The sequence below is a fragment of the Ammospiza caudacuta genome, chromosome 2 (assembly GCF_027887145.1).
Source record: "Ammospiza caudacuta isolate bAmmCau1 chromosome 2, bAmmCau1.pri, whole genome shotgun sequence".
NCBI classification, from domain to species: domain Eukaryota; kingdom Metazoa; phylum Chordata; class Aves; order Passeriformes; family Passerellidae; genus Ammospiza; species Ammospiza caudacuta.
Window position 1 is genome coordinate 105,773,962 of NC_080594.1, and position 25,313 is coordinate 105,799,274.

General features: G+C 38.2%; 1 protein-coding gene across 3 annotated transcripts in view; it reads right to left on the reverse strand.

Annotated features, from left to right (window-relative positions):
- Positions 1-5,473: 5,473 nt before the first annotated feature.
- The window catches only part of BCLAF3 (BCLAF1 and THRAP3 family member 3), a 28,605-nt gene continuing 8,765 nt past the window's right edge, over positions 5,474-25,313 (reverse strand). For 2 of the 3 annotated variants that reach the window (XM_058800027.1, XM_058800028.1), the window contains exons 3-13: positions 23,049-23,627; positions 22,046-22,705; positions 19,787-19,965; positions 18,958-19,072; positions 18,702-18,765; positions 17,709-17,827; positions 15,910-16,024; positions 11,905-12,000; positions 7,419-7,574; positions 6,436-6,900; positions 5,474-5,726 (exon numbers count right to left, since the gene is read on the reverse strand). In XM_058800027.1, coding sequence (XP_058656010.1) covers positions 6,856-6,900; positions 7,419-7,574; positions 11,905-12,000; positions 15,910-16,024; positions 17,709-17,827; positions 18,702-18,765; positions 18,958-19,072; positions 19,787-19,965; positions 22,046-22,705; positions 23,049-23,627 — 2,128 coding nt within the window. In that variant the 3' untranslated portion in view covers positions 5,474-5,726; positions 6,436-6,855. The remainder of the gene's footprint in view (positions 5,727-6,435; positions 6,901-7,418; positions 7,575-11,904; positions 12,001-15,909; positions 16,025-17,708; positions 17,828-18,701; positions 18,766-18,957; positions 19,073-19,786; positions 19,966-22,045; positions 22,706-23,048; positions 23,628-25,313) is intronic. The other variant, XM_058800030.1, reaches the window with a different exon arrangement.

Sequence of the window (25,313 nt, forward strand, 5' to 3'; positions counted from 1 at the left end):
TCCTCGCTGCGCGCTGGGGGAGGATGCAGAGCGCTCCCGGGCGGCGGGACGGGCCCCGAACCGCGCATCCCGGCCCCGCACACCTGCCCCAGGCAGCCGTGGCCGGCCCGGCCCGGCCCCCGAGGCGCTGCTTTCTGAGCGACTGACTGGGAAAGGCAGCGGCAGCGCCGCAGAGCCCCCTCGCCCGGCCCACCTTCCCCGCACGCACCGCTCCAGGTTTGGGTTTAGGAGCAGGGAAGGAAGAAAAGACAAAAAGGGAAGATGAAGAGCGCCTTTGGGATAGTGTTGATGCTTTACTAAAAAGAGCGGCGTGGCACAGGAGCACGGATTGTTCGTACCGCAAGATGCGAACCCCTGCTACAGTAACAGTACGCACACATCAGCAACGTGTTTGGACAGAAAGGCATGGAAGGAGGGTGGGGAGGCTTCTGCACAGGCACGCCTTCCCACAGGTAAAGACCCCTGGGAAAAAAACTACAATAGCAGCAGAGGAGAAGCGCAGATTAAAAAAAAAAAAAAAAAGAGCTGGTATTAAAGTATAGGTAACATTTTACAGCATGATCACCTTGACTATTAATGAAACAGTAGCAAAATGAGCCTGTTCTTACCTCAGATAGTTAATTTGTGCATGAAAACAGAAAACTGCCACTTACCACTCCCTGCGCAAGAGACTTTGAAAAAAGCTTTTTCTTTTTACCCTGAAAATTACACCAAACATTAATAACTACTGAATCAAATAACTGAATTATTTATAAGTAAAAATTTCGTGAAAACATTTATTGTCTGTAGAAACAAAATTTACATTTATTTTATATAAACTATGTTAAACATACATATAAACATACCTACATCTTACTATATATCCTTATGAATGAGGCTTTTAGATATGGAGTAACATTGTCAAAAGCACCGTCGTGGACTCAAAGACTACAGACTTAAAATGCATTTGCATTTAACTCCAGCTTCAGTAGTTTAAAAATGTAATTTCTTATCCACACTTACAAATAATTAAAGGCTTCTCTAACAGTGTGTTTCCATGTGCACATACACGTACACATACACACATTAGACAGTCCTTGAGAAACTACAGTATAAATAACATCAACAATCTATTCCTTAGAAGTGGACATTAGTTCCCCTCATTCAACTGGGAGTAGAAAATTCCTGCTATTCTTAAAACAATGAGGCTTTTTTTATTCCTTGAAGAACATACTCAAACAACAACTCTTTCCACTGCCTCCTCCCTCGATACTAAAGACGTGAGAAGCCAGTCACAAAATGAAAGCCATCTACTACATTATTTACAGAAAATGAAATATTAAAAAGACAACATGAGATTCAGACTACTTAGACAAAATTCAGAGCAATGAACAGTGAACAGAAGAAAACTGCATTAAAAGTGGCAGGCTATTAAACCATGTGTCTAAATACCTACTCAAAATCCCTCCAACAAAACCACCAGGCATGGAAGGAAGGGGCAGGTGTTATGACAAGAGTTTTCTCTGATCTTGACACTGAAAAATAATGTTCACAAAGCTCAAAACAGAACACACTTAAATGTTCATGGCTATCCTTAAGGTCTGTTAGGGAATCAAGTGTCACAAGGAGGCTTTCAACAATCTTTAAATGGCTTTTATTCTTTCCTTCCTTCGTAAGGAGGCTGAAGAACTTCTTATCTTCACATTCTGCAGCAATGGAATGAAGTCTGTCAAGGGTCAGAGTTACGTGCAGAAACATCCTTTTTTTTCAGATTCATTAGGATGCAAGTCTGAAGTCTGTCTTTTAGAGAGCTCTCACACAAAGAACCTTGTAGATTGCTGTTCAGATGCTTAAAGAAAGGCAAGAGGTGGATTTCAACACAGTATGGGAAAAGCCTCCCTTTAGGAAAGCAAGGAAATTAAAGAAATCCCTCTATTTACAGTCTTCTAAGGTGAATACTGAGAAATCAGTCTCTCTTTGTTATGATCTTTTATCACCTTCTTCAAGTGACTCTCATTATCCATTTCACAGACAAGGCAGAAAATGACTTTCTGATGCATAACAATCAAGTTTTGAGAACTCTGCCTCTAATGCCACAAAAGTGTAATCCTGGGGTTTGGTTCTGTTTGTAAAGCAACTAAGCTCATTTAAATAAACCTCAGCATTTCAGCCTGGGGCCCTAGGGAAGATGGGAGCAGGTAAACATTACACAGCAGGTGATGGATCAGCTGGACTTACTCGTATCCTCTGCTATTAGTTACCTGAGTTGAGACAGCTATGTTCAGGTCTCAAGACCATCTATATCCATCAGGTAAAACGATTTCAAACATGCAATTATGAGTTAAGGCAGACTTATAGAAACCTCACAATATGTTGCTTCTTACTGGCCCAGAATTTTGTGAACCTTGTGAACTCAAGAATTACAAATTTAAAATAAGTATTCTAATCAATTTATGCGGAAATTAAATGAATCAGCAATATAAATGCTAACATCATAGCAACTTAGTATTTCAGACACTTAAAAGGGAGACTCTAGTCATATTAAACCCATTACATTTTGGATAGCAATTAAAAATAAAATTTCACATGTGAACAACTGAAAATGACAGCATTTAACAGCCATTTCAAGCTAAACAAAACAAAGGCAATTCACATTTGTATTTTCAAAGTGTAAAACAGAAAGTCAGAAAGCTCTTAAGACAATCACATTTTTAACTTGCCCTTCCAATGCAGTGACAGACTTTATTAATGAAAGAGTCACTGTTTTCCTAGAGGCTTACACACCTATTTAAAGTAAACAGTTGTTTTAACAAGAACTGTTATCAGTCCATGCTCTCACTAGAAAGATTGCAATGAACTTAAGTCTCTGTACATGTCTTTTCTACAATGCAGTCACAATATTGAAAGGCACCAGGTTATTCAAGTAAATTGACCTTTCTTCTTCCTAACCCTTTTCTTTGTGCCTTCACAAGCCAAACAGTAACTTCAATACATTGCCCTCAATCAAACACTGTATTCCAGTACAACAGAATTTTCTGTGCTAAAACAATAAACAAGCTGAATTGGGTATGAGTATATACACACAAGTCTCTGTAATTCACAAAGGTATATCTACATAGCAATGTCTCACATCATATCATAGACCAGATGTTTCTAGCACCTAAGCCATGAATTTTTATAAAAGTCATTATTTCTGTGTGCATTTTTTAGAATATAAGAGGTTTTATCATGACAGAATCCAAAACTATTTAAGTAAAATTATCAGTAAAAATGTGATTTGAGCAAATGGGATCATACAAAAGATAAACCAACTGAAACAGCGACTACAAGACATTCATCTTAGGACCATGGGTTGGGGGGGACCAAAGTCAGCAAACAAGCCAAAAAACCCACAAACTTCTTTGCAATATGTTGCTCCCAGTTGCAGAAATAAACACAAAGCTAAACTGTAAAGTACAAAACAAATTAACCATGCATAGATAAAATAAATCACAAAATCAGGAGTCAGTCACATGTTGAAACCTGGTTAAAGCAGCATTAACTGACTGAAGTCTGACTACTCCAGCATTACTTCCAAACAGTGTTAGCAAAACTACCATGTCAGAAGTTTCTTCATGTATCCACTTTTCCCACTTTACTCAACAGAGTTCTCTTCCAGAATTTAATAAGAACACTGCAGGACGCTTACAGACACAGGAGTATCCTGTTGAATAAGACAACACAGCCTCAGTAGTTTTTCCTGTATCATAAATGGTTTCATTTCTCACATCTTTCACAGTGCACATTCAGAGCAGTGTGAAGGACTTGCTGGCTTCAGGGTAAACCTGCCCCTCTCTCAGCAGGGCAGGTGCTGCACTCCCCTGCCAGCAGCCTCATCACAACTGCAGCTACTCCACATTTGCTTTGGGTTGACTCATTTAACCTGTTGTTTCAGTTCCTTATTTTTATCTCCCAGTAAATCTACACAGGATGACTCTGCCAGATTAATCACTGACAGCATGAAGTAAAAAAACACTTTCTTATCTGCAGAAGATTGCCTGCCTCTATTTGTCCAGGGAGTTCCTTTCCTTCCAATTCCCATTTTGTCTCTGCATTTTAAAGTTACTGAAAGAACTAGTTAAATTATTAATGATTGTTATTTAAACTGAAAACCTGTGTTTTAGAAACAAACCATCTGTTATCATTGAATGACCGTGACATCAATGAATGTTGCACTCTTCCTGCCTTATTCCCTATGAACGTTAAGCAGAACACCCATGAAACTGAAGAGCTCAAGTCACAATAATTTTAGCTGTTCTGAACCATAATTACATTTTCAAACAGTCTCTCTACTGAAGGCATTGTGGAAAAAAACATTACAAAAAAGCATGCAGAAATCACATCCTGGCTTTCCACCCAGAAAACCAAATTTCCTTTCCTGTGAACATACCTCTAACCCAGAACTGGAATTCTGGTCTACCAGCCACAACAGAGACCAGTCTGCATTCTAGATGGAAATACATCTGCCTGCATGTATTGAAGATATTGTGAATTAACTTTTTTCTTGAAAAAGAACATCTCTTAAGACTACGTGCTCTGCATCTTTAATTTACTGTCAATAAGAAGTCTGAACAGATCTGTAATACATACACACAACCCTACCATAGATAATGAATTAAGGCAAGGGCTATAAACAGGAAATAAACACAATACTGTTTATAGCTGCTTATGAAACAGGTCTGGCTATTTGAGTTTTGCACACAGCTTAACAATACTGCAGTATGGTAAACTTCAGAGAATCATTCAGAACAAAATCACCAGCTGTCTGCATTTAAAGCAGTTTCAATCATGAACAATTTCTTTGTTAGAAGACACGCTTTCAAAAACTTACATTTTTTGTTTGTCTTGTAATGTAATACTTCAGGCGCCAATTTTAGAATTCACAAAATCATCAAATAATTTATGATGAAAAAGATTAGAGAACATGTGGCTTGGTCAAGAATCTCATACACTGAAATATGAGACAGAATAATTTTGAATACAGACCAACCAATCTTCTAACAAACCCAAGCATGCTTTCAGTGCAGTTATAAGCTACTGCTACAGTACTTTACATAACTGCCTGTTAACATTAATTTTAACCAAATGCTGAAAGTTGTCCCAACATTCTAACAATTTACAAATGTATATACACATCAGAAATCCAAGTGTATTATTAATCCAAAGTAATACAAAATACTGTTTTATGGAAATGACTGAACAGAGGTGTAAAATCTATTGCACAACCTAAAAGGTCATTAACTGGAAAATCCTGAGCTAATGTGCTATTACCAAACAATTCAGGCACTTTTTTTTTTCTTTTTTATTATTACATTAGCAATAAACTTTCAACATAGAAACCTCTAATTATAACAACTCAAGTTCCATCTGTAACATCATGCTTGGAGAAAAAGTACTCAATAAATAAGACTCCCTTCAGTGACTTCCTTACTTGAGACTCATATGCACACAGAACTAAAGGTACATAATATGATGTTTTAATTGAATACTGTACTTTAAAAGCAATTATTAAAACAGTAAAAAAGTTCTGCAGCATTCAAAATAAAGTTATTTTTTAATAAAGAAAGTTACAGCATTAGTTCCTTTATCCTTTTTTAAGTCTTGAGAAAGTTGTCAAAAACTGAACAGATGATCCCTTCGCTGTGTTATCTGTTTCAACTTCAGGATCTCAGCTCAGTTCAGGTTTCTGTTGCAATATTTAGATTTCCCTACACAGAGAAAAAAAAGAAAATCATTACTGTCAGTTGTAATAGCAGAAAAACCCTCCCAACCTTCCTAAGTGCTGTATGTAAAATGCAAGGTTCTTTCAATTATGGACTCAAACAGCACAACTATAAAGAGCTTACCTTAAAAATGCATATGCATCATTATTACTTCAAATGAAATAAAGTGAAATAAAGATGTTCAGACCTGTTTAACAGATCTTAAAAAGTTTTATCATTACAATAGGCAAAATGCTACAATTTCAGGAACAGTTTTAGTTTTTAGGAATTAGCCAACCAGCAAACAGTATGCTGTTAAGAAAATGGCTGTCATACCTATTCTTCAGGGTTTATTTTACTTTAATTCAGACACACTCAAATTCAGCAGGTGTAAAAAATCCCATAAAATTCAGAAGTCACTGATGAATCTCTGATTCAGTATCTAGCAGCCAGCATGTTTTAAGTATGCTTTATAGGTTCCAGACAAGAATCTTAACAGCCAATTATAGAAGAACACTGGAAATAGCTCACAACAACAAATTGTAACATTGCTGTACCCATTTTACAATGTCATAATTAAGGGGGGGGGGGATATCTTTCTCCTATTTTCCACTAGTTCCAATTCAATTTAGCCTTCAAAGATAATACTTCTCAGAGCCCATGCAAACAGAAGATATATTTGCCCAGATACTTCAGTAACAAGTGATCTCTTTACCTTGTTTCAAGCGCTTGGTTTTCTTTCTGATGGTTGGGTGGTTTTTGTTTGTTTGGTTTTGTTTTTTACAAGTGTTTCCTTAAGGGGTGTTGGGGGCTTTTTCTTCTGCCCACTGGGCTGTAAACGTGAGGAATTTTGCAAACAGCCGTAAGAACCTGTGCTTTAAGGTGCTTCTGTGCTCCAAGAGCTAAACTCTAATCCAACTACAAATGCTTATTTATTCAAGTGTGTTTACTTGTAGCTGGATGGACACAGAGTTACAAAACAAAAACTCACAGAGAGCTGCAAGGGGCTGTGTAGCTCATACAGTCCAATTCCTCCATGTCACAAGTAACTTCATACTACTTTGATCAATTCCAATAAAGGATTTAGTATGTTTTAACTACTGATCCTCACAAAAGCTGCAACATTTTATATGGCTCAAAAGTTCTTCTGCAGTTCAAGATTATTGTTGGCCCACACAGTCTGCAAATCAAAGTTTAAGCTTATCAAACCACTTTACACAAGACATTATATTGTGCAGGAAATTTTGTTCAGAGCAGCACCCCAGCAAATACTTTAAAGCACATAATTACGGAAACATAACAAAAAAGGAAAAGCACAAATGTATGAAAAAATTAATATCCTTCTCTTAGATTAAACAGGATAGAATATTTTGTTTCACAAAGGCACAATTTCTGGTCCTGTCAGTAGAAAGAGAAATCAGCTGAGCTTGAGGAAAAAATACTGAAACAGAAGGAACCACAGAATCTCAGAGGGCATCTCTGATTTGCAGCTACACAAAGCAAGTTTCAGCAAGTTTCCATAGAATAAACAGAGAGGAAACAAGAGTGCACAGTCAAGTTTGCCAGTGAAATACAAAGAGCCAATATCCCAGGAAATCCCATCCAAGTCATCCCATGGAGATTTAAAAATCAAAATGGATCTTATGAATATGCATATTTTACAAATGGCTTAGTGAAAAATAAATTAATCCAACTTACCTTTTCTTTCCTCAAAAATCCATCTCTGAATTTATTAGTGGCAAATCCCCTTACACCAACAGAACGTAACCGCTGGTACTTAGCCTGAATATATAAACCCTTCTGCACTAAGCCTGATTTGTAATGGGATTGCAAACGGCCATCTGCAAAGTTGCTCTGTAAGGGTGGGGGAAAGGAAGAAAAAGTGTGCAAAATGAGGGCACCAAAACTCAACCAGTTCATATTCACAGCTATACACACGTAAAACCTCCAGTACTCAATGACGGAAGCATGCATTGCAAGTGCACACCCTCTTCCTTTACATCCATGTATTATTTCTCAGACCACAGAGCTCAAAGAACTGGTGTATTGCACTTGCTGTTTAAAACATAGGAAATTATCCTCCTTGTAGGAAAAAAATAAATTCATTGTACAACATTTCTACATTTTTTTCAACCATTAATGAGGCACAGTCCATCAACAAAAAACCTCACTGCCACTACCCAATTCAGTGATGCCAAGCCTGCAGCAGGCACACATTGAGCACATTGAGTCTGAAGTGTCACACTAACACAAGTCAGTACACATTTTTCCTAGAGCTTTAATGTCTGACAGTCTGAACACACAGGCATTTTCTATGCCTTTGATACCTCATGCTGGAAAACTGCAAACTAACCTAGTGTGGGACTAGGAGCAGAGGCCATAGAGGTATCGGAAGACTTAAAGGTGAAAGGCATTATAAAAACACAGAAAGGATATAGCAAGATCAACACTGATCACAGTAGCTAAAGTTTGAAAAAGATTTTCATTCCTAGGCACTCAGATCTCCAATAAATAAGCAGTAAATGTCTTCAGAGTAATAAAAATGTTATTTATCATACTTTTCCATAGTTTTACAACACTGCCATTTTAAGTTTTCCAACAGCCACTCCAAATTCAAACAATGGGTTTTCATCTAAACCAGAGAAAGCCTTCAGGCCATATAAATTCTTCTAATCTTTTACCTTTGAAGGGCAGGAGAAAACAAAATATGTCACAGAAACAGCCCTTCTTGAGCATGACAAAATTCCTTTGGTGAAATGTCTCATTTTGACAGAGCAAGGATCACTTCAAGAAAAAGCACATGCTCTGAGACTGCAATAACTTTAGTACCACTTTTTCCACTGTGTTTTCCACTGTGTGGCTGGTAAACAATAAAGACAGAACTGTACAGAACACAGGTTTCTTCATGCAAGTGCAGAGGTTCTGTTATTTCACAAATCATTTCACCCAGCTACTTTGCAGGAGACAAGTGAGAATCTGGCCCCATCATTCATTTCCCCAGGGTTACTCTGATGGAGAACACTTGCAAATGCCCATTCAATGCCCATCACTTTCCTGGAGAGTATCAGAGTGCAGGCACAAAGAACTTCCTTGCACTATGCTGTATTACATAGGTATGTGCCTATCACAGGGAAAACTGAAGGGGACTTTGAATCCTGGATTAATGCCCTGAACACAGCACTAGAAGTTCCCATTTCCCCATTCCTGCTATGGTTCCCTTGACTTCAGTGACTAGAAAGGAGGCCTTGGTCGTCTGCCACTGCAATTGTATGACAATAAACAAAGGGCTAGAACAAGTAAGGGATGGGGAAAAGGTGAAAGGCATTAAAATTGCCTTATAAACAGCTCAGACATTTCAACTTAAGCATCTATGTGTTCTGTAAGTGGGAAGGACACAGCAGTAATATTAATGAAGAGGAGCATCAGTTACAGACAAAGCTAACAGATTATATATACATTTGGCAAATAGGCACCTCAGTCACACAACTTATAGCAAAACAAGATAATCTAAAGTTTGTGGAAAACATCAAAACTTTTGGTATAGAAATAAGAAAAGAGTCTGCTGAAGTGACAACCCAGGTTTACATTAGGACTGTTATAAATAATGCTAATGACAATCCCTAGGAGCCTGAAGCTCTAAAACAAGGGTATATGAGTAAATATATATGGCTGCACTGTGTGGCAGGGATGGAGTTAATTTTCTTCACAGCAGCATCCATGGTGCTGAGTTTTGGATTTGTGACTAAAAATGCACTGGTAACACACCATTGCTTTGGCTATTGCCCAGCAGTACCTGTACAGCAGCAACAATTTTTCCTCTTTCCTTACTCTGCTGCTTAGCAAGGACATCAGGGTGGGCAAGAAGCAGGAAGGGGACCCAGCCAGGACAGGTGGCCCAAGCTGAGCACGGGGATGTCATACACCATATGATCTCCTATGGAACAGAAACTGGGGGAAGGGGGTTTTGGAGGAAGTAGCCATTGCTTGGGGACCAGCTGGGCATCAGTCACCTTGTGACAGATGGTGAGTGATGGCCTTTGCATCACTTTTTTCTTCTCTACTTAAAACTGTCTTCATCTTAACTCACGAGTTCTCTCACTTTTGCCCTCTACATTTTCCATTCCATCTTGCTGGGAGAGGAAGGGAGCTGAGGGGAAGGTGGCAGCAGCTGTGTGGTGCTGTGCTGCTGGCAGGGGTGAACCCACCACAGCCAGTAATACACTGAACTTTTTTTAAGCAGTGAATGCAGTTTAGTTTTAAAGATCACTTTGCACTTACTTGCTTAAAGGCTGACTTAGAAAATTTAAAAGGTCTTTTTTGTAATGACCCTTTTATCATGAATCACTAAGACTTCTCCAGATCCTTTATAAAGTATTTTAGAACAGCAGTTTTTTCTTCTTTTCTCAAAAACATAGTGCAGACCATATGTTTTTTTAAATACTCTGAGTAGCCATCACTTTTTGCTTATTAAATTTAAATGCCCCTGTTTTATACATCAAGAAAAAACTGTGTGGGGCTTGTTTTGGGAGGTGGGGAGAGGGAAAGGCAAAGAATGGAATTCTATATGGGTTTTTTGGTGAGGCTTTTGTTTTTCTGTATGTTGCAGTTCTTTTAAATAATTAGCCAAGAAAGTCCTGTGTGTAGAAGATAGTCAAGTCACCTCTATTTCATCAACAGCACAGCGAGAAAACTGTTGTGCAAAAGGAATTTAAATGTAAAAAATTAAAGAAATGAAGTCAAATCAACACCACTGTTTCCATGGCAATGATGAAAGTGCTATACACATAAGCAAACTGCAATACAAGTGCATATGCCATTTTCCCTATAAATATTAAAGCATCGTGGGACAGATCACTGGGTACTGCAATATTCATCTCTACGTGAGGTGACAACTTAAATGGACACTTTCCTGCTTGTACAACCAGCAGAGCTGCAGAGTGATGTAAATGAAAGGAACATCAACCCCCAACACTGCCTCAGGGATCCAGCAGTCAGTGCAAGATTCCTCCATCACCTGGAGGCTGACAATACAGTGGGGATACAGAATAACAGGCTACCATCTTCTAAGGTGTTGAAATAGTTGTGTCAGGCTTTGAACACTTTGAACTTTTAAACTTAGACAAAGACTTTCTCCAGTAGAGTCAAGACAGCTGTTTATGTTGGTGTTAGCTCAGCTATCTGACTAAGGGTTGGCTGGCAAAGCACACCTAAATTGGAGAAAAGTCTTTTCATTCAACAGCTTTTATGTTTGGGGTGGGGTGGGAGGAAAGAAGGGGAAAAAAAACCCACAAACCACATTTATACTTCTCCACCTTTCAAAGTTTCATCCAAAAATTACAGCTAATTACCCATTAAAATTCTACTTCACTATCTACAAAACAGAAAAGGTGACTATCTAGTCTGTGTATTACTTTACTCTTAAGAATGCATGTTAAAAATGTAGGGGCAATTTCAAGGTAGAAAATTAGTGTGAAGTTGTTTTAGATTTGACTTACACTTTTCTCACACCAACAACTCTAACTGGACTCATGCAGAGCATGCCACTGTCAGCAGAAAAGGAAATGTTTTGTTTTTCTGCTGAACCCAGGATACATTTCACAATTAAAAGGCATTAGTTGGTCACTGCTCTACCTGAGAAAGAAGCACAGTTGCCCATCTCTTTACCCTCTTGAGGCCCCAAGAATAAAACCTCATTTTCAATTTTTTTTTAATGTACAGCTAGTATGCAAGGCATTCACATGACATTATTTCCCCAGAAATCCCTATATGAGTGGGTTAGTAAAATAACAGTAATACAGTTTTGAAAGTAACGCAACTCATGTCTCCCAGTCTTTGGAAAATGCTCAGGCTTCTGTCACAAGAAGGAAAAAAGCTCAGCAGCTTGGGTTTTGGAGAGATGAGTTTTCTAGTCATTGTGCAATTCCTGCATTTCTTATTCCTGACTCTGCATTAACCTATTTATTTCAACTGCCTGCATACAACACTGGACAGCCCTGCTCAGTCTACTGCCAGCCCTCTCACCTACTAAAAGCTAAGCCTCCCATTATTCCAACAGAAACAATTAGGCTTTGATGATACTATTTTTCATGGCACTTAATACCTTCAAAAGTGTCTCCTGTTACGAAACTCAACAGGTTCAACCACCATTTTATAAAACACACACTTTATAAAAGCTGATCTGTACCTTAAAGTGCCTTCTGATGGGTCCTGCATTTTCAAGGTGTCCTCTAATACGTCTGTGGGGGTAAGTGTCACTTGATTTTGAAGCATAGTAAGAATTCTAGAAGGAAAACAGTAATAACTTCATGTTAATAAATTATTCAAGAAAAAATATAAATTGTTCAGGTTATACTAACAAATATTGCAATACATTCAGTCTTGTACTGTTTGACACAATGACACTCTTTGAAGGAGCAGAGTAACAGGAGCATTGAGCTGAAGGGCCAGCAGAGTCCTGAGCAGAAGCTAAAGATGATACAGACCATCCTCCTGGAATGCCTTCCTCTTGGAGAGATCAAAGCAGCTGACAACACAATTAAGGCTCTCCATCCCTCCCTGCCTTCCAGAACAAATGCATGTATCAGGTAGAGCAGCCATGGCTTGCATCAGGAACAAGGGTGACAGGATTGGTTCTCTGGAGCTCCTGGTTAGCACAGGGCCATCACCCCTCTGTGTGTAGCACAGACACACCTCCACAGCAAACAAACAATGTATAGCACATTGAGGTCCTTAGAAAATGCTGCTTTTAACTCCTTATTTCAAGGGAGCATTTGAGAATTGCTTGCCTGCCACACAAGCACAATTTCAAAAGCAAGTTACACAGACAGCTAGTATTGAAATTGTTGTGTCAACACACTGAACAGCTGTAATCACACAGCTGTGTGGTTGCCTAAAACAGAGCACTCCCTCAGCCACTGACCTACCTGCACACTTTGGCTCTTTTCCAACTTCCCCTATGACAGTTACTTCTAGAGGATGTCATTCTCATCATCATTGCATATGATCACCAATATTTACAGAGGCATTGGCATATACTGGCATATACTGAAGTCCTCTATGCAGACAGAACAAACATGCTAATGAACTCTAAGCAATTAAAGAAATTTGTTTGTGTATGATCCATTCTTGAATAATCACACAAGCATTCCAATGGTGTTGAACTCTCTTAATAGAGGAAATTTCATCAGCTTGAAATAAATTTTAAAAAGAACCTAAGAAGAGAACTCCCCTGAAATATTTCATAAATACTAATATTTAATAATAAATCCAAATGCATGCTTTGCTATTCTCAGAATTTCTGTCCTCTAACAACTACCAAACCTTTCTGGTAAAACTGCTAATAATGGAGTTATTGGAGAGAGAGGGTGGCTATAAATACAATGGAATGATATTAGAATCCAAGATAGCCAACTTAAAAAGTTTTCTTTTTTCTTTTTTAGACTATGTTATTGCCTACAAGTCAACCATTCAGCTTCTTACAATGCCTTGACAAGAAAGGATTCAGAGAACAAAAAGAGAAGAAGAAAGATTTTATGAAGTGAGATCAAAATGGTTTTTGCAAGAAAAAGATAGGAACTTCCCAGTTCCCTTCCTATTCTAAGAAAATAAAGACACTCCACAAAATCAAATTAATTTTCTTCATACAACAAAATTAAATCAGGAAGCTCCTAGCGGAAGTACACTCTTCCTTTAAGCTGGAAATCCAGCAAGATGAAAAAAAAATTATAAAAACTTCCCATTATAGTTCAAAATAAACCTCTAGGAATTAAAATAAAGCTTGCCTTAATTAACTCTGGATACAGCCCTCCCCATCCCCACCTTCCTTAAGACTAAAATACATTCACAGAAATATTAACATTAGAACTACTTGATGCAAAGCTATAGCAAACCACTTTTTAGGAAGTTCTTAAACCAGAGCCTTAAAAAAAAAAAAAAAAAAAAAAAAGAGGAGGAATACACATGTACAGATGTATGCTTCTGATTTTCTACTTCACTCTTTAGTTAGCCTCCTTTTGTCAGGAGGGGACAAGGCTAAATGGACAAATCTTACAATCAAGCTTAGATACACAATTGTATCTTTCAGGCCTAAGTTCTTCTCAAGTTTAAGCTCAACCCCCAATTACTGAATATTAACATCACAAATATTATATTTTGATTACTTAACTAAAGCTTTTTATTTTTCTACTTGTCTGCAAACCAGCTTCTGAAAGGCTGACCATTAAGAGCCATTCTGTCTTTAGGATGTCTTGCCTTTTTAATACCTAAGCTTTCACACCTACTGTTGTTCCAAAGGAATTACTCCTTACTGCAGTGCAGGACTTCCTAAAAGCTGCATGTTTGCAGTTCACTATTAAATAGAAAATGCAATCTTCCTGAATCTTTACCACATTTAGAAATAACTCAAGTGTCTTTTTCAAACCAACCTCCTTTTTATTTGCAATTACAGTATTACTGTGGTGAGTTAACCTTGGCTGGATACCAGGTACCCACCAAGCAGCCCCATCATTCTCCCTCAGCAAGGCTGGGAGGGAGAAAATAAAATTGTTAAAACCACATGGGTCAAGAAAAAGGCAGTTTAATAAAGCAAAAGCAAAGACTGCACATAGATGCAAAGAAAAATGTAAGATTTCTTCTCTACTTCCCACTAGCAGGCAACATGCAGCCACTTTCCAGGAAGCCAAGTTTCAGTGCACAGTGGCTGCTCCAGAAGACAAATGTCACAATAACCAATTACCTCCCACACTCTCCTTCCTTTCTCCGAGCTTTTATTATTATTATTCCCTTTCTCCTGACTGAGCAGAGGAGGTCATATGGTCAGTCTGGGTCAGCTGTCCTGGCTATGGTCTCTCCCAAGACCCTGCCCAGGCCCAGGCTGGGTGTGGGGTGGGAAGCAGGAGAGGCAGCTCTGCCACGAGGAGCCCTGCCCAGCAGCAGCCCAGCACTGTGTGCTACCAGCACCTTCCTGCACCAGGGCCAAGCACAGCTCTGGGAGGGCTGCCATGGGAAATGAACTCCAGACCCAATGCAGTTACTGAGCCATTGGCACTTGCTTTGGGAGACCTGAATCTTAGTCTTGAATAAGTAATGGTTTTTACCATTAAAAACGTGTGTTTCTTTACACTGAAGGAGGCACTTTTTTATCTGCAAAGCAGCTACATTTGAGAGTTGACTACATGAAAGCTTCTTTTCATGGACCTCAGAACTAAGTTTCATGGACTCCTGGAACCCTCTCCATAGGGTATTAGTTACAGTGTATAAAGAATGTCAACTTATGTTAGTGTCCTCCTTATTTTGCAGCCATCAGAAAAAAAAAAAGTTTAGAAAAAAAAAAGATTTAGAATTATACTGCACTCATTAAAAAAGCTTTTCTGGTCTCACCAGTTCCCCAGGTTAACCATTAGAAACACCTGAAATTGATTACAATTCTTTAGAAAGAACTTTACACAGGAGACAAATTTACTTGTACTGGACCTAATGTTATTGTCTTGCCCACTTCAGTGTTGAAGTAAACTGCAGAAAGATAGCTTAAAGTATAATTGTCCAAAACTAGGTTTCAAAAATGCAATATTCAAGAGATGTGACAATGCACTGTTTAACATTTCACCCCAGGAACATTTTTCAGATAATTCTTGTTATTTCTGTAATTTGCTCCTCATTTTTATTTAAAATAAGTGCTTTTCAGAACTTTTATCATAATGAAGAGAAAAGAAACACTGTTTCAGTAACAATACCACCCACACAAGATTCAGGCCTTCCCTTTGTACCAGTGACAACTAGAATGCAGGAAAGTATTCTTTTTTCTCAAACTACTTAATATTAGTTCAGATTATCTGCTCAATAACAAGGCCTACTATTTTATAATTTAGGTAATTACACCATTATGTGGAAGAAATGTGATATTAGACACAAACCTCTTTTATGAAAAGAAAAGGAGTGGTATCAAAGTGGTTTTAGTTCAGATGTACTAATCTCTGCTTCAAAAATACCTGAGGAAGTGCTCTTGCACTAGAACTGTGAAATTATGAGTAGTTTCATTGCTGAGCACAGACAGAAGATAAAAAAGCCTCACTCAAAATTTAAAAGGGCAAGACATCACAGATTGTTAAATTTACATCAGCATAGACAATGAAGCAAAATATTCATTATACATCAACAATGCAGGAGCTACTATTTCTACATTTAGGCTTACCAGATGAGGTCTCCCAATAAATTTCCTGAAAGGTGGCTTAATAAACCTCATAGGCTTTTGGAAACCATCAACTTGAGATGTTTGCAACTTTGAAAGACTACAGCTTTGCTGGTTCCTGATGTGTGAGAGAGAGAGTGAGAACAATTAACATCTAAATCCACAGCATATCAACACCATGTATTTTAAACTAGCTTATTCTAGCATCTGTATCACAAATGCAAAGTAACATCTCATAAGTAAATTTTCCTAGGACAATCCAACAAATCCCTAGTCCCAGCTCAAACTGCACGGAATTCCACGGCCATGTGTATTCCCTTTCCGACGGCCGAGGAGCAGGGACGCTGCCCGGCGAAGCCCCGGCTCCGCTCCCGGCTCAGCCGTGCCGCGGTCACTGCTGCCCTCCGCCGGCGGCAGCGCTCCCTGCACACAACTCCGCCCAGGCTGCACGGAACGCGCCCTCCCACGGCATCCCCATCCCACAGCAGCGCTACATAAACACCCACATCCTCCAGTTCCACCCTCAGCAAGCAGCTGATTCTGGATTTAGGCTTTTGCTTGCTTGTTTTTAACTGTTTTGTTGTTTCTATATTTTTTTACCAAGATTATTGCTAATAAAGATGCATCCACAAACTTCTAAATAAAATATTTACCATGAAAAGTAACCACTAGAAGTCAGACTTTGTATTTCACTAAACACACAAACGGTTTTCATAGCTGCAAACAAGTTAAGGTAAAAAACAGCAGCACACTTGATAAGCTCAGAGGCATTGCCAGTATCTCACGTGAGCTATGAAAGCCTCTCAACCTCAGGAAAATTCTATATATCACTCATGCCATTACTGCCCTCAGCCTGGAACCCCTGACAACAAACTCCAGGACATCCATACTTGGCAGAGAAACTTACACTTCTCAGAAAAGATAAGCAGGACAGTAACTGAGGAAGTGTGCTGGGGGAAATGAAGCAAGTCCAGGGATTTTTTCCTCCACTTGTTAACCTTAACGTTTTTGATTCAAGAATCCCAAATTCAAGAAATTTCTTCTACAGCTTCTTAAGTCTGTTTTTCCAAATGTGTGTATTGCCATTAGTTGCTATTATAGACTGCACTTAAAATGAACAAGGAATAGCACTCGAAGAAAAATCTGCACAAGAAACTATGACTGCTGTGTGGATACATTTTATTACACTCTGGAAATTCAATAATCAACATTTCTATTAACAGTCCCTCTCTCTAATCAACCAACCTCACAACATCAAAAGTGAAACAGGATGACTGAGGTTAGCAAACACCTTTGGGGCAAAAACATTTAACAAACCTGCTGGAGGAATCCATAGGACTAAAACGCTATTCCAAAAATCTAAGTTTTCAAATTCTCCAAGAATGGGAAAAATTCCAATTATTTGCTGATAGTCCACATTTTATTACCAAACCAGTAGGGCAACAAAACAATATATTCATCCTAGAACACTTTTACAGAACTGCAAAATACCAAGAGAATGGCACATGGAAGAGTTTAAAAATCTCAAATTTTTTCAACCTAACTTTGTCCTCTCTTCTCATTCAGTACTACAGTTTGTGCTTGCTCTTCATTTTCACCCACTGCAGTTTAACCTCTATCAAGGTAACACCTCATTACAGAGTAGTTTGCAATCTATGTCAGTTGGATTTCAGCCCCACTCAAACTTATAAGGCCTAACTGGAAAAGAATCACCACAAATGTGAATGTAACTGTGCAAGGGGCCTAAAATGAACAAATAAGGGAACTATAGGCTTGGGCCAACAAGATTATTTGCTCATTACCTTGGAGTTACACCATCTACATGAAACACTCTCTCATCTTCATTCTTCAATCTCTCTTTTCTTCTCCTTTCTATATCATACCGTAGATCATTTGGATCTTCTAACACTCTTACAATGTTCTAGTTAAAAGGAAGGGTTGAAGCCAAGTTAGCTGCTAAGAACTCAACACCAACCTGCTTCTGTCCTTCAGGGGCAGCACCCTGTACATAACCTGCAAACATAGTTCAGCTATCTGCACAAAGGACAGGTTCACAGCAACCCAAGGATCCAAAGCCTAAAGCAATAAAAAGTGGTCCTAAAAAATTATCCTTCCTTGCACCATCTGCCTTTGTACAAGTTTCCAAACAACAGTGCACAGAGCACTGGAATTCTGCATGGAGTTGCTAAGGCAGAAATATTTATGTAAGTTTCAGTAAATCTTAAGTTCTGCTATCCTTAATCAAGGAGAATCTCCATGTACCTGTACTATATCATAGTATATGATATATGATATGATATATCATACCTGGTTACTATATCATAGCAAGCAGAGCTTTAAAGGGGAAGACAGAAAATCTTATGAGCCCAGATGAAAGCACGGGATAAAATAGCATTCTGAGGAATTATGTGGATTTTCAGTCATTGTAACATTAGGGTAGAAGAAACATTAAGGTTTTTTTAACTCAGAGGAAAACCAAGAACCACACATCAGTCAGGGACTCAGTATTTACATTATTTAAAATCAGACAGGAGTTCAAGCAGCAGGAATAATCACACTCCAGCTACTCAGGAGAACACATCTGCATTTTACTGCTCAGTGAACACAGTACCACATACTGCGGTATCTGTAAATATGTTCAGATGTGCATTTTTTCAAAACACCCAGAACTACTGCTGGCCTTCACAGCATGTAGAAATTATGTCCCAACAGCAAGGGGAAAACATTGCTTACATGTATAATGTATCTATAATAGCAACTCACTGCTTGCCAAAAAAGTTAAGCAACCAAGGTACCTGGTGGGACTCAGATGGCACGGTTCGTTTGTTCTGAAGTTCTGCTAGAGACATGTCAATCCTCCTGGAACACAAAAATACTGCATAAAAACAAATGCCATCACTGTAAAAGCAAAAGCATTCTTGACCAGGCTACAGAATGTGTTAAAGATACAGGCAGGTAAAAATAATTAATAAAAACTTCACACTGTGTAAAGTCTACTGAAGATTAATTACCTTAATGCAAATAAATTAAGACCAAAAGTTCAACAACTACCTGTGAATTTCTGGATCCAGATGTGTTTTCACTTCTTTTGTATTTGCACTTGATTTATCCTGAATTTTTGAGAACCGTTCGTGCAGAGTTATGTCAGAAGATGCAAAATAATTTGCTGTGAAGAGATATTAAATACAAGAATGTTATTTGTAGTATTTGAAATGCACAGTGGGAAAATCTATCTTTTAAAAGATTAACACTTAAGGATACCATGACAACTCTATTGAAATGAAATTTCAAACTATTTCCACTTGCAGTTTAATATTCACAAATGAAAGATTAGACCAGCCCAACTTAGACACTCTTATTTGATAAGATTAAACTCAATTGTCAGCTCTACCATGGTAGTACTCAAACTACTTGAATCTATATATAAAGATATACAGATTCAACACTGAGCATGATGCAGCTGCCTAAACACTAATCTGAAAATTTAAAGGAACTACACATAACTAGAGAGCTGTGATTACAGCAAAGCTCCCTTATTCCTGTCATTTTTTCTAAGCAAGCAGGTTCCTCTCCCATACTAGCATAAAATCATTTTGATCTTTAATCTCCACAATAATGCCTCAGTTATGGCCTGAGACCTTCCTGCAGTCATCCTCCACCCAACTGCTTTAAATCCTCAACCCACATTTTCCTTAAATACAAAAGGAAGCCAAAATACAAACAAAGCCAATGGCAAACACCTGAGACTTACAGGGACCTCACATCTAAACCACCAGCTTTGGATTTAGGAATCTGCATTTGTAATGTGCATATATATATATATATATATATATCTGTAATAGATACCTAAACATACATATACTTCAAATACTACAGCCACCTTTAACTTGATGAATAATTGTGATTATTTCCTGAGTAAATTCTTTTGAAGGGTCGTTTTCAATGTTTTGTTTTACAGATGCCATGTGCTCAAACACTGGATGAAAATTTTCTTTTTTTCTGCCAACAGCAACCAGATCATGGGACATCTGTCTCTCTGTAGTGTGACTAGAAGCAGTCCTACAATAAAAAAAAATGCAAGGTTTATTTTAAAGCAAATATCTAAATCTGAAAACTTGAAATAGACAAGTAGAATAAAACAAATTAAGAAGTTCATTTTGTGAATAAATGGATTAAAAGCAAAAATCTCATTTTGTACCTTTTTTTAATTAAAAAACTAGTAAGGCCATAAGGAAGAAAATCTATCATAAAATATGAAGAGATAATTACACTCTCAGGAATCTTTGTTTCTGTGAAGTATGCAATAGAAAATTTGTGACTTTTAAATTTAATTCAACTAGATTATCAAATCTAGATAAAAATTAAGATCTTGACAGACATCTTTAGAATAATTCTGAAATGCAGTTATGCCTGTGTCTTGTTTAGAAGGAACTACCAGGCAATTTTCAAGAACAGTTCAGAGATAAGAAAAAAAGTCTCAGATCTTTAGGAACTGAATCATCACTTCAGCCTAGTGAAACAGCAGTGAAACTGCTCCAGTAGCAGTGTGTGAAAGAACATGCTTACCATCTTTTTGTAAATTTTTACTCATTCTAAGTAAGTTTACACACCAAATGGTTGCACTGCTGCTCAAAGATTATTTTGACAAGAAAGCCAACACTTCAGCAACCATACTGTTCTTGCTGTAAGGAAAATGCCTGTCATTCTAAAATATAAATTAAATACTCTGAGCTCTTAGACTAGGAATAAATGCATGCAAGAAGGAATCCAAGCAACCTCAGGTTTATCTACCTGCTCCCCAGGTTTATAAAGAAACTATTATTCTCAGCTGAGTCATTTGAAGTCAGGTGTTTCTTAAATACCTAAAGTAATATGAATATTCCAAGCCGTCAGCTTCTGTAAAATTAACGTTCTTATCTTGCAAAAATAAAATATTTAGCACTTCTGGCTGCAGAAGCAAACCATCCATACATTAAATTAACTGTAATCAATGCAGAGGTTTCTTTGGTCTGCAAACAACTACCATGCCCATTGTGCATGACCTTCAAAAACAGCAGCAAGACTCTCCTAGATAGAGGAATCATCCTGTGGGTTTGCAACAAAACCCAACAATTGTCCTTACATTATCAGTCAGGAAGTCAAATCCTCATCCTAGCCCAATTGTGGGCAATGGGCATTAGGCAGTAACTTGTCTTTGTAACTCTCCACTGTATTGTATATTTTTTTAATAGTGCAAAGAGAAGAAAATTAATATAGACATTTTATTTGGGACAAGAGGCAAAATACCTTTAAAATGAAGGCTGATCATTTTGGAAAGGAAGGTAATCTCTTCCAAAAGCTATTACTACCAATATAAGATATTCTGGCCTGCAACAGCATGACAACAAGCCAGAAAACCCTGCAAGAACCTATCAAAACCAAGCTGCTTACTCTCTATTGTGTATTTATCATCTAAAAATTTATACTAATGTCACTTTTTCTTCCATTGCAGCCAGCACTGGGAATGCTAAACACAAACACAAGTATTACACAGAAGACATTTGTAAGCAGACTCTACTGCTTTTCAGTTCTGATGCCTCGGCAGGTTGCCACTTTGTTATAACAATACATGACAACCCAGAGATCTCCCATTTTTTGCAGTTTCACTGAACTTGAAATCTTGAATATCTGAATATGTGCTTGAGATTTATGTATTTACAGGTTAGCTGATTTTTAGAAAAAAGAAGGGAGGACAGTTTAAAAAAGTACTATTGTATTTCAGATGAAAGCACAGGACTACATTTATCTGCATTTGGGTTTTGGTCTTTTGAGGGTTTTGCTTTTAAATAAAAATAACACACTGACTTATCATAATCAACTTCCAACTACAGGTTTGTATCAGGCATATCTATTCTTTCCAATTCCTACATCTCCATAAAATGTTGGTTTTTGTTGGTTGGTTGTATTTGTTTATTTTAATAGAGGTTTAATAATTAACTTGCCCAGACAGGAAAGTTACCATTTTAGAAGAAATAAAACCAAAAAGGTACAATCATAGTTTGTCCTTGTTTGTCCTTGTCCTAAAGAAACCATGCTTCCCTCCAATAATCATAAACTGTAAAGAGACAGCAAGAAAGCAGAGGTGAAAGAAAACCAATACCTGTACTTGGTCACCATTTTCTTCATATCCACTTTGACTGTGAGATGTTCTCTCATACAGTTGGCCTCTGACACATCTGAAACAGTATGACTTGCATCACGCTGGCTATTGGAGGAATCTACGTTTTTCCTCAATTCCCCATCTTTCCTCACTCTTTCATTCAGTTTGTTTTTACAAGACCTCAGCTCAACATCTGTTTTGGAAGAGTTAACACAAGCATTGCAGCCCTTCTTTGAACTGCATTTAACAGGTTCCTCAACCTGCCGATCTTCAGTCCGCCTCGCTCTGCCCCCAGGGCAGTAATCCAGCTCCTTGCTGTTCCGGGCACCCTTGGAAAAGCCGTACTTCTGCTCTTCCTGCTTCATGTACTTGGGAGCTCTGTCTGCTGCAAAAGGCTTCTCCCCGTCGGGCTGCCGGCGCCGTTTGTGGCTGTACTCATAGGCTATCTTTGGGACAGGCCCCCCCAGGTGTTCCCTCTCCGCCGAGCGCTGCGACTGCGTGCCCGGGTATCTCTGCTCCTCCTTTTCCTGGCAGGGTGGAAAAGAACGTTCTTGCTTCCACTTGGAATTTCTCGCTACATCTCCAGCGTCATACTTCTCCATTTCCTTAGCCCTTTTAGACGCGTGCCCATATTCTCTGTAATCGTGATCTTCAGGATACCTGTGTTGACATAAAGCAATTTACACTTGCACTAGAGAAGAAAGCGAGAACTTATATGTGCAGAATGTTGGACAGCAGAATGCGTGGCCAGTTAACCCATAATCCCTCGCGCCAAGGTACAGATGTGCAGGGGCTCTTAAGAGGGAAATATTATCCTTTCATACTCTAGCCAGCAATACGATTTACTTAAAAGACAAATACTTCACTACTACCAGTCGCCCATAATTAAACTACAAAGTGGCCAACGTGTTTCAAGGTGGATATCTTCAACTATAATGAAAATAGACTTTCACTTGAGGCTTTACACCACAATACCCAGGGTTTAATTATTTTATTCCTATACCTCTTCTGTAAAGAGCTCCTTGCCGTAAATTCATCAGAAACTCTTCTGGGTGACTGACCATACTTCTCTTCATGTAACCTCTGGTGCCTCAAGTCATCTTCATGCCATTTTCTTTCAAGTTTGCATGAAGCCCCTAAAGGTCTATGAAAAGGTTTCATTCCTTTTTCATTTCCAGTGACTTTGTAGTGATCAAACATGTATCTGTCCTCCATTTTGTGCTGGTAAAACGGACGATCATGCTCTTTATAAGGTACTTCCGAGTATTTTGGTGGTAACTGGCATCTCCTATTGCTTTCAGTCCTTTCAGATGAATGTGTTCTGTAGGGCTTATGACTGTAAGCATCTTCCATGGGAATTCTTTTCAAGTTTGGTGAAGGTGACCTACGTTCATATATTCTCTGGTGGTTATTTCCATGAGGTGCAAACCTGGAATTGCTTTGTCCATACTTTTCATCTTCTGTTCTCCAAGGCATAGACTTTTTTGGGTCCTTACGAAAGCTTTTATATTCACAGTCATAATTAACATGAGCATGTCTTTGCCTATGGTGCTCTGGAGTCCTAAAAGCTGGAGATAAGGACCTAAAGCAAAAATAAAATCCACTTTGAGTAGTTCCATAAAATTACATCAATTTCTTAATGAGAACATCTATTTCCTAAGGAAGTAGAGTTCAGTACATAATTTTAATCAGCTTGTAAAAATATTAACACCAAGATATCGAAGTGGCATTTTTCTGGCTGAGTACCAGGCTTACTTTTACTCTGTTGAAAGTTTTCATAGTAAAAATACACACTTGAAATTGCAGCAAGTCAATCATTTTTGTCTCTACAAAGTGTTTTATTTAAAACTAAAAATAATTTCATATACATGAAGTTTCCACTACATTGAGAACAACTGTTATACATATTTTTGCACTTCTCAAGCATTCCCTATCTTTCTTTTTCAGCGCAAAGAGAAAAAAGGGAAGGAAAAAAAAGTGTATGAAGAAACTTAAAAGGGGAGGAAAATGCTTTTTCACATTTTCTTTGCATGCCAAAGCACCCTTCGAAACTGAAAGACTGAAACATTACAAAATGTATTTAGATTGTCATACAGGTAGGCCTTTTCCTGAATAAAAAAACAAGTTTGAGAAAGATGCTTTGGCCTTTTGGATAATTGTATGTACATGTTCACACATGTATACACACACTCTTCCACACTCACTGCAGCTTTTGAAATTAAAGATTCAATTGCATCACTCAGCTCTGAATTTTCACCTATAGTTACAAAAACGAAGGCAATCTGTTAGGAATTGTTAGCCAAAATCTCCTTAAAATAAAGAAAAAACAGCGCAGGCCACTAATGACAACCAGAAATAATCGCAGACCTAACAGTCCTGCTTATATTCAAGTATTCACTGCACACTCTTTACACACTGTTTAATAAAAAACATCAAAAACCAAGTTGAAATAAGCTGTTTCCTTTGTGCACATATTGCAAATGAAGAGTTTGGAAGAACAATTTTCTCCATTTCTGCAAATGAGTTCAAACTCAGAACCACAGATGTTCCTAAAACCATAATGGCTGATTTCCAACAGCACCCACACTGTGGCTGCCATCCCACATTGGTCTGGTTAGGGCTTGCATTTTAATGAGAGCTGGGGCTGCCCTTACTCAAATGACATTCACAACTCTCAGTCTAGTGTGGACATAGGTAGGATTTCCCTTTTTAAAAACAAAAGAAACAAGTGAAGAGCCCTACACATTTTTCTGAGTTATCCAAACTCCCTTGGTCCTGGTCATCACAATTGAAGTCTGTTTTGAAGAGATACCCAAAACCAGCAGTAATTTCACAGTCTCAAAAGCTTGCAATTGTATTCTACCCTCCTGATTTTAGCACCACAAATTTGTACTGCAAGTCTTAAAAATGAGGCAGGTAACTCCCAGCATGAAGTAAGCTGGATGTTATCCTGGTGACAAACGTCAAAGACACGTGCTACCAGGCTGATGTCCAAGGAGAAGGGCAACGACTCCCACATTTCCACATGCTTTCACACTCTGTTATGCTGCAAGGCATGTCTAACTGTGCTAAAGATCAGTTTACAAATCAGCCCCAAACTTCAGAAAGTCCGAGGTGTTTGAACCAGAAAACTTTAAAAAAAGAAAAAAAAAAAATTTTAATGGTTCCTCCCTGTAGGCCAAGAAGCAAAACAAAAGCAAGTTACAGACATTCAGTGCACAAGGTGGTGCTTGAGAAAAAATGACCCTAACTAGTTTGGAGCTTGGAT